The 10,978-nt window shown below is 36.5% G+C and overlaps 1 protein-coding gene across 1 annotated transcript in view; it reads right to left on the reverse strand.

The window, feature by feature from the left end:
* ZRANB2 (zinc finger RANBP2-type containing 2) overlaps nt 1-9,371 on the reverse strand; it is a gene marked incomplete in the record, with an annotated part of 1,076,861 nt that extends 1,067,490 nt beyond the window's left edge. Inside the window, 1 exon segment of the mRNA XM_044085816.1 lies at nt 9,301-9,371. Coding sequence (XP_043941751.1) covers nt 9,301-9,368 — 68 coding nt within the window.
* Between the last annotated feature and the right edge of the window lie 1,607 nt (nt 9,372-10,978).

Genomic DNA, 10,978 nt, shown 5'->3' on the forward strand with positions numbered 1-10,978 from the left:
CCTATGAACTGGGAGCCATAACTGACTCTCCGGCTGACAAGGACATTCTCCAAAAAGGGCCTTACTGAGACGGACACCTGGTGTCAAAGTCATGGTCTCAAGCTAAATGCCAAAAAATGCATAGTCATCCAGTTTGGGAAAAACAAAACAACCATGAATTACCATAGGTGGCAGCCCCCTTAATAAAGAAGAGATAATAAAAGATTTGGGAACCCAGGTAGATAGAAATCCTTCTATGTAGCCCATCTAATTACTAAAGGGTTCGCATCTAGAAATAAAGAGGTTATAGTGCCCCTCTACGCGTCACTCATCAGACCCACCATAGAGTACAATGCCTCATCTGGGATGTACCTCACAAGACACTTCCAACAGCTGAAAAGTACCTCACCAAGAGGATTACTGGCCTCAAACATATGTCCTATGCAGCCCGACTGGAAAAACTCCAGCTGTACTCATCGCATATTGCTTACTCAGAGGTGATCTCTGCCTGACTTACAAAGCCATGTCCCAACTCAGAATTGATGGACATGCTCCACCTAAAGAAATCCAAGTCACTGCGAGCCACTCGCTCTAGTGAGCTAAGCCTTGCCACAACAATAAATAGAACATGCTGGAGAGAGAGATTCTTGTCACAGAGACTCCCCATGCTTCGGAACAAAATTCCTAACTATATTAGGCAGAGCCCCTCACTAACACTCTTCAAGAGAAACCTTGACGAGTGGATGGGTAACAGAAAATACACCCCTGGGATCACTTCATTGGCTCTTCTTGACAGAGGCTCAGTTAATTAATCAATGGGGCGGTGAAAGCCGACACACTCTGGCTAGGCTTATAAATGCCCTTGGGCAGACAGCCTAGTACCTACCTATGAATTCTGACTTGGATTTCCTCTATTACCACTAAAAACATTCCATCCAGGTCATTGTTATGGAAATAAACTTATACCAAAAATATCCTAACCTTTTGCTTTAATACGTATGAGCTAAAATATCAACTAAAACTTTTGTTCCAAGTTGTGTGAATTTGTGTATTTAATACATCCACCCTTTTTCTTGCTATCAGAAACATTTAAACAAAAGGAGAGAAAAATCCAAAGGGGAAAATTTAGAGTTGCAAAATAATTTGTTCCCACTATCAGATCTGGCAAAACGCAACTAATTTCACCTGTAGTATTGAATTCCTGTTAACCATGTCATTACAAACACAGTAATAAAACTATTCATAAATAAATGCAAACCCATATTAAAAACCATCCCGGAATTTGAATAATTCCTAGGTTTGGCGAAGTTACCCTAAAACTACCACTTGTTGACAAACCAACCCAAAACATGACAACCATATACTTTCTTTTAAGCCCCAAAAGAAGCTACATATACCGTTAAAAAATGGCCATTTTCTTCCCGTGTCTTACAGTTAAATTTAGTATTAGCTATAAAATAAAAAACAAACAGTCTGTGTTGAATATAATAAGCATTAAAAGTAAAGTTAGATACCCTAGAGTCGAAAATGACACATGGCAACTATGGATAAGCCCTATGGGGCTCTCACGGCATATAGTACGAAAGTAAATTGGCAGGCTTCTCTCTTGTGCAGATATAGTGCTGCAACCAAATTGTGCCCCAACCAGATTTTGAAAACCGGTCTACCAACTGGCAACCCTGCACCTTAATTTCTGTGCTATTGGGCTGGAGTATAATAAGCACATGCACTTTCTAAATTTAATAGTGTATGTTGAGGTTTATAAAGGACACGCATTCCAATACCTTTTACTAGTGATCACCCTTTGTTGGTGAAAAAGGGTACTTTTCAAGATTAGAGAGATGATCACCACCGCTGGTCTCGGATGATGACTTTATCAAAGTATTCTATGCAATATGTTTAAAATGAGGAAATACCCTACAAAGTTAATAAAAAGTACTTCTACAGATTTTATACACTGCCAAAATGTGATTAAGTAGTTGGTTATATATGATATTATGAAGAAGGGCAGTTTGAGGCAGAATCCACATTTGTTTTTAAAAGGTGTATTATTTCGAGTATGTTTAAATGCTTGTTTAAAATTATAAATAACTTACAAAAAGTTAGAAATTGTAGTATGAAAACATGAGAGACAGATGCAAACAGTGCAAATATATTTCTGAGGGAACCACTCACTCACTATTGGCAATCATTCCAATGATATTAGGGTACAGGAAAGTTATGATGCGATTACTGTACTATAAGGGTTAATTTGCTAAATGTATTGCATGTCAGGTGTTTACAGTGAATACCAACATGTTTATGCTATAAAAGATGCTTTACTCATTTCAATTTACTTGAGAGATTGCATAATTAAAGAATAGTATTTGTTAAGGTCAAATGAGACTTCCAGGGAAGTGACTGGAAAACAAAATCTGAATTCAAATTGTCAACTTTAAACCAGATGCAATTAAATCTCTGGGTATTAAATGACCATTTGTCCATTAGCAGCATTCTCAATATGAGAGCAGCAAAACTTTAAATACATATATTCTGGCAATCTTTAATAATTTAGAACAAACTTTGTACTCTCCTGTAAAATTTATTTGATCTTGTTTTTAAATCACATGATGCTGCAATCATATGACTGTTTTGGTATATTCAACACTGGCCAACTTCTCAAAACTGTATTGTGAAAAATTCCTTAAAACTATCACAGAGCAAAAGTGCTTAAAATGAAAAATGCATGCGTTTGCTGTGGATATTGGTTTTGGTGACTTTTTTTTCTTTCCGGTTAAATATGGGGCATAAAGTTTACTGAACAGCTCAGCCACTGCTGCAAAAGGCAAAAAAAAAAAAAATCACATAACATGCAATGGTGAGCAATCCATTCCTTGCCATCAGGGCAATGACATGCTCACGAGAAATATTAGGTTCAAGGGCAGTAAATCAACAGAAAATGGTCACGTGAATACTTAACTGCTAATCAAAATAAGAGAGACCCAAACTATACCAGTTATCTTACAATATATTTTGGTAAATTTCAAATTCACTTTAAAGTGATATTTTAAATACCAATCATCAACATGTTTTAAAACAGTTAAGTAGTTAAGTGAAAAAAGATATAAAATGAAGGTGGAAAACATGCTTACACTGCCTGTTCTAACACTTGAGATACACAAAAAAAAAAAAAAAAGATATATATATATATATATATATATATATACACACACACACACACACACACACACACACACACACACACACACACCCTCATTTTCAGATCATTTAAATATTAGATCTCCACACAAGTTTATGATCCCTTTAGCTTGGATAAAAGTATTCATGTTTTCTTTGTGTCTGCCAGTATGTTGAAGTTGCACTGAGAATTTTTGCTTGTAGCTTTACACATCTATTCTCAGAGGATATTGTCAAGCTAATACTGAACTAGTCCATATCATTTGATGCAGGGATAAGATTGTTTTTAATAAAGTTCTGTGGTGTCACATTCAAAGATTCTAGGATCTGTTTAAATAAATTTCCTGTGTATAGTAACTGAACCTTGATATTTAGTTTTAAAAACGTTAATGAAGGGCCAATGTTCTTTTTCTTTCTAGATTTTATTTCACTGTCACCTTGCATTATTTTGTCCCATTTTTACTGGTGGTTTTGTCTAAACAGGTTTCAGAACCGTCCATTTCACCATAACAGATCGCTACCATAGGAAAATCTTTCTTGTATATTCAGAATTTGGGGAATCGTGTATTCAAAGATATCACTTCCCACTAACCTTTCAGTTGATTAGTAAAGCATTTATTGTTAAAAGTCTGCACAAGTTTCTTCCCTCAGTATCATTTAATCAAGTCACCATGTCTTGAAAGTTATTGCTCTGGCTCTCAACCATGACGGAGGATTTCTGTCAGTTTCAGACTGCTGTCTTACAAGTTGCCCATTTTCAAAACAAGGTCCTGAAGTGAGGTTTAACACTCACTGGAAGTTTGTATTAAGACCGAGAAACTTGTTTACAAATATAGCCCAAGTCAAATATCAAAGAAAGGTATTTTTACAAGCAAAGTTATCTTTTTTTGTGGGGAGGGGTACTTAGAATTTCCTGGCAGAAGAGGATTTCCTTATGTTGTTTCGGTTAATCATTTTTTTCTGCAGAGCTTCCTTACTACAGATGCTATTTGACAGCAATATTGGATCCTTCCCCACACTCAAGAGATTAAAAAAGTCTAAGTTGTCAATAAATCAAACTAGATGAAATTCATTAAGAAATTATGACTGATAAGCTAAAAGCCACTCAGCAAACCATAGAAACTGGATTAAAACAATGTATTGACATAAAGTAAAATAAAATAAAAAAGAAAACGACCATCCAATTTGAATAACTTTCCAAGATGTAAAACTGAGTACTAAGCGCTTTCACCCTGTCTCCTTTAGGGCATCATCAGAGTACTGAATGAATAAGGTATAGCCCATCCCTGATATACTACTGCAACAATTGAATTAATTAATTAAATTAATTAATTGATTGATTAATTGTAATTCAGCAACCATAGCGTTTGAAAAGAACCCACAGAGACAATGCTATATACAACATAAAATTGCAACTATACAGTCATCTTTAAAATGAATTTAAAAGTTAATTAAAATGAATTTAAAAACTTCCAATAATAATGCAATAAATAAATAAATAAATAAATAAATTGGATGGTAGTTTTCTTTTTTATTTTCTTTTTTTATTTTATTTTACTTTATGTCAATAAATTGTTTTAATCCAGTTTCTACGGTTTGCTGAGTGGCTTTTAGATGAAATTCATCCCAAAATATATGTATTGGGATCACCATGCCAAAGTAAATCAAAGAGCCAACAAAATTAAACAAAAATGAGGACAATAAAGCCAGCTCCAGTGGAGTAGAGGGATACAGTCTTGACTATGATCCAGGCAATCAGTTTATTAGAGGGTTGGGGAGGATGGCAATGAACAACTGCTACTGGCATACCTGTCTTGGGTGGGTGGGGCTCTGGCTTACTACTTGGACAACCCTGACAACTCTAGGTGATGAACCTTTGGAACTCAAGGACATGCTGCCACTGTGCGTATGCATGCTGCCAACCATTATCTTGCAGCTACAGGAACACATCCTGACAGTTGTCAAAGCCCTTCCATGTGTAGAGATGCAGTTCAAGATGGACAGCTCTCTACTACCAGATTCTCCTCAGTGGGGAGAAGCTCTCGGATGCGTGGCAGGTCAACATATATGTGAAGACTGCATACATGCAAACTTCAACCGATATTCAAGCATAACCATATATCCAATGCAAAACTAAATACTTCCTTATCAGGAAACCTACAAAACAAGCAATTTCTCCACCCCTGGCTGAATAACTGACCTACATAAAGTGCACCAAGGCTCAAGAACATAATGCTGTTGGAAAAAAGACCAAAAATATTGGTGCAAGGCCTACTGAACTACTAAACTACCTTCAACAACTTACAACACTAACCTAAACTGAATGAAAATAGATAAAAAATGACTTGAGACATGTGAGCAGTACATTATTGATGAAAAATTGCCATAACTAAAGGATGTCACAATCAACCATGAATGCTTTCATCAGTGCGATAGTGGACAAGTAAAGTGAACCATTTTCACTGGCGACACTAAACTACCCAACATGGACAACATCAAGGATAAAATAAGGGTAACGGGATTCTGTAAATTCGCCATGGTTTTCAGACACAAATGTTAGAGACTGCAATACTCCACTAAACAAAAGTATTCTTATGCAACTCTGCTACATTGACTACTGTTAATTTAATAGATTTATTGCAAATACTAAAAATTAGGACAAAGAAAATGCAATGCCCGACTCAACAAAAACAATATAAACAAATATACATCCTGAAGTATTTACAAACCAGGGGGTGTAGCTGCAGTTTGTTGTAATGAGAAATAACTCTGCATATAATAACACAAATATAACTCGTGTATATTTTTTGTATAATTAAACTGTTCTCTTTCATGAATCCAAGTGATGTTTGCACATGCATAGCCATCACAGTTAACAGTATAATATTTTATCTATCTTTGTTTATCGGTTAAGTCCACATGGGATAAAACCCTTTTTCAGCAGAGGCCTGGGGGTAAAGTTCCACATTTAACACTGAGTTTCATGTACAAGTCAAAACTAGTTACATATCAGAAAGAATACAGTAAGTGTACATGTGAGAAAAAACTTCACAATAGTTTACATAAACATCATTTAAAAACAGAGCATAAAGTTATTACAGGAGTATATAAAGTGCTAATAAGAACGAAACTCTGTAGGTTGTATTATGAATATAACCGTGTACACTAATTTCTCTGGAGCTCTGGACAAATTTCCCTAGTCAGCATGAATACCCCCTTGCATCTCCCCTTAAGTGAAGCCACTGGCCTACTGGAACTAACCAAGCCAACAAAGCGTAAGCAGATTAACACCTAAATCACATAGCATACGGAGACACAGATTTCAACAACATTAGTTCTGGATCAAGAGCAAGATAAGGAGAGACTCGGAATCAAGCTGTCCAGCTAAGAATCAGTTTCTACTGACCAAAGAATAAACATTTGCTTGTTGCATTCTGGCCTTAATGACTGGAAATTAAAAAAAAAAAAAATTCGTACACATGGTAAAACAAAATGTAATTCACAGTAAGCTACAATTTGCTGAAGCTGAGATCATACAAGACTAAAAAAATATTACAAAAGTCATTTTTTGCATCATTGGCCAATCAGCACAGCAAATCTACAATGAGCAAAACTGAACCCCAATGATCAAGAAACCAACTGACATTTTTTAAATTTCAGGGAGATGAGCTGGACCACTAACACCCATTTTCTGTCAAGCCTCAAATACAATGAAACTACTGAAATCTGGTGAAGAAACCATAACAATACAAAGCAGGCATAAATGCACTAATAGTATTAAGCACAACATACACATAATACATTTGTAAAACAAAATTATGGCGCCTGTTCAGAGGTGATCTGTGCCTGACATATAAAGCCATGTCCAACCCGGAATTAATGGACATGCTGCACCTCAGAAAATCCAAATCGCATCGAGCTACACGCTCGAGAGACTTGAACCTCAGCACTGAAATAAATAAGACATGCTGGAGGGACAGATTCATAATCCAGAGGCTCCCTTCACTCTGGAATAAAATCCCAGTCCAGGTTAGGCAGAGTCCCTCATTGACTCTCTTCAAGAGGAATCTTGATGAGTGGATGGGAGATCGTAGGTTTACCCCGGGTATCACTTCTGTGTCACTGTTAGACAGAGGCACAGTATACTAACCTCGAAAAAGGGCATAGCAAACTAAATTTAAAATGGGTGGCGAAAGCCAAACACATTCTGGCTAGGCTTATAAATGCCCTAGGTCAGATAGCCTAGTATGAACCTTTGAACCTATAAAAAAACCAATGCCAGTCAACTAGCAAACACCATGAGCAGGTTCACCTGGAAAAGATGAGATCCCCAGCTAATATTATCTCAAATAAATCACCAAACACCTACACAAGGCTTCCCTAAAAAAATCAATTCTATTTTTATACGAATAAAAAACAGGATTGTTTTTTAAACAATTGCTTCTTTGGTGCACTCCAGTGACTGCACACACCCAGATCTCTGAAACATATCAAACTGGGATGCAGTGTTTTTCAGTGCATTTAATACCAAGTATTAATATTAAAGACTCACAAAAATCAATGTACAGACAAGGGAGGGTAAAGCCCGACAGACATGTATTCTGATGCATCCTTGCAAATCAACCAACATGGCAGTAGTGTACATTTAGAAGAGAAGCTACTGCCCTATTAAACACCTGCTCTCCACGACTTATACCTACCTTGCTACAGCTTAGGTGAACACTCCTCAGATGTAGAATTAAATCATTTTAGTCCAGTCCCCTTGCAAACCAAACAGAACACAGCAATAGCTGAAAGTTCATAGGTTCATGTGTTAGTAGGAGGCTAACTGCCTTTGTGGGTCATTTTAAGCCTAGCCATTTACCCCATCTAAGAATCAAACTATGGGCCTTGTGTTTGTAAGGTAAAGACCTTAACCATCATGCCAACCTCCCACCCCTATTACCTACTTACTAAAACTATAATTCACCAAGTTCTACTTTACATGTGCATGACACTCACTTTCCTTTTATGGGGCAGTGAACCTGATGACAGCAAATGAAGCTTCTGTTAAATGTGGGTCATGCATATGTGGGGGGCTGCAACTGGGTACATTTTGTGGCAAGTCTTAATGTATTTAAATCTTAAGTACTTTGGTAAAAAAAAAACGTATAATAAAGCCTGCAACCATTTAACTTCAGCAAATTCTGAACAGGGGTGTGGCAATCTAGGAAAACAGACACTAAATGAAATAATAGTTTTGGGATGCCTATAGCCATTTCTTTTATTTAACATTTGCAGACTTACTAAAGGGAAAGGAATACAGCAGCAGTCCACATGGGCCAAAGATTTGCCTGAGTGGGTGAAAGTAGAACAGCAGGTACTTATTAGCAAGTGTCAGACAATGTACTGTTCAAGTGTCAGACAATGTACTGTGCATAAAACATAGAAGTGACGCATGACACACAAAGTGCATCACTCATTCAAGCCAAACTCTACAGTGCATTACTACAACTAATAAACTTCAATGCTTCTAAAGTAGCTATCCTCTTTTCCCATCGAGAATTACCCTGCACAAAACCCACCAAATTAATTCTACAGGTCCGCCAAACCTCCAGCTCTCCCCTAGAAAGGCACCCACAAAATAATGGTCAGCCTTTAATTCTGCACATGCCAGTCTTACTGCATTCTGCTGTGATGCTAAAAATTGGATTATTTTCCATTTACATATAACGATGAACGCAACACGAGTCACCGATATTCTACAAAAAAAAAACTAACTGCATAATAACAATATCCTGATGGGTTGTTTCCACAGCCAACGTGCACACAAAATATTAATATTATGCCAAAGATCACGTTACGTTATCGCAATGACCAAACCTGCTATTGAAGTTATCCTGCATCATTGAAATGTATTTTGTTGAAAAATATTTCACACATCATGAAAAGAAATCTTCAATAAACACTCAAAACACAATGCAAATATACTAGGCAGCCACTACTTCATTTAAACCCCATATTCTAATGTGACTACAGTAGGCCAATGATTTAGAGCAACATTATGTAATTTTATACCACAAGACTCTACATCACGTAAACTTTCATAGCTATACTACAAATCTCGAAGAACATTTAATAAATGCAACTAAACTGCGAAATTACTTTTTATCGCCACAAATCCAGTCGCCTTCGCTAACTCGAAAACTCTTGGTAGACATTTTGGATTCCATGATGCAGCGCCTTAGGGACCTTTTTCGTCATCCTTTGCGACGCTGCAAACTCCTGCTTTAACAAACAAGCAAAAATGTGACATTTGCTATTCTTAATTTCGTGCGCATTTTGTAGTACGTGTTTTCATATAAAATATCGTAAAATGTTAATTTAAATAAAACAAGTATCAACGAGAACTAAAGCAACAGGCGTATATCTTGGACAGCTATAAAATACTACGTCTATCTTATCCGTGTCCTATATCTGTCAAGAGTTTCTAATTTTTTTCCTAAGTAGTCTGTGTCTGGTAAAACTTATGAATTTTCTGGCTAATGATTTAGGTCACTCAGTAAATGACACGTTTTTGAGTTTCAGATTTTTACATCTTACATCTTTCAGAAATGCACGTTGGTGAAAACTTTGTTATTCTACCATTTTTAAGTATATTAAAGCAGCGTTTAAAAGTCTAGTCTAGATTTTTTTGTCTTTGTCCCCAATGCTTTCGCTAAGATGGTGAAGTTTAGGCCTACCATTTCTCTCAACCTCATAGTGCAAGAAATATGGACAAAGTCATTAAAGTGGGACCTTTTGTCCAAAACAGGCACACTTTTTAAATGTTGCTCATACAAGCTTAGAAATTTGATAGAATAACAGGTTTTACATTAGCATGAATATTTTGAAGATATGAATTCTGAAATTCAAAGGCTATCATTATTTTCTAACTTCAGTCTTTAACGAAAAACAATTTTATGAAAAACGAACCAAAAATATGCAGCAAAAATCTGGATAGTTGAGAGGTATGACTGCCTCCATACCTCTCGTCCTCTTAATGCAAGAAATCTGGAGAAAGCTTAAAACAAGGGGGAGGGGGCAAATAGGGACCTATTTTAAATATTGCCTTATAAACTTAGAACGTTGCTAGAATAACAGGATTTGTGTTAGCATGCATTTTCTGAACCGTAGGATGGCTGACGGTCAAATTTGTCATTATTTAGTGAGCTCAGTCCTCAGTAATTTGCTAGAAACCACACATTTTATGACAAACTGTAGTAAGAATCTTTATGTTCAACATCTTTGTATCATGTATAGTAAGGGTTAAAATGTGAAATTGCATTGCAAGCAAAGAAGCAAGTTAAAATAAGCTGTTTTTCTTGTAAAGAATTTGCTGACCAAAGAGGAATGCACAGATGTTACCTTGGTCCAGGCACAAGCTTATCTTGTGACTGACCTCTAACCATCTAAGGCTCCAGTATGTAAATTTATAGCCTTGACTGAAATTCCTTGTCTGGTAACCTGTTACTGTGTACGTGCTGAGAAGGGTATAAAAACCCATGTGAAGTGTACAGAAATTAGACTGCTGACATACCATGTACTTTGTAGCATGTCTCCATGCATGTAAAATAAATCTTTTTGCTTATTTTTATCTGCGTGATTCTTCCAGTATATGTTAAGAGTATTAAAATCTTTTGACATTTCTGGCGCCCAAGAACGTGGGGCCACCTCTTCACGGTACAAATCGCATAAGAGGAACTGAAAAACCTGTACAGGAGGGGAGAACGAATCTCGGGCTCCCTTGAACGGAAAGACCTCCGGCAAAGAAGTCGTAAGTAGAGGCCAGTCACTCTTAGAT

Source organism: Protopterus annectens, chromosome 10.part0, assembly GCF_019279795.1.
Source record: "Protopterus annectens isolate FY-2018-M chromosome 10.part0, PAN1.0, whole genome shotgun sequence".
In the NCBI taxonomy this organism is placed as follows: Eukaryota; Metazoa; Chordata; order Ceratodontiformes; family Protopteridae; genus Protopterus; species Protopterus annectens.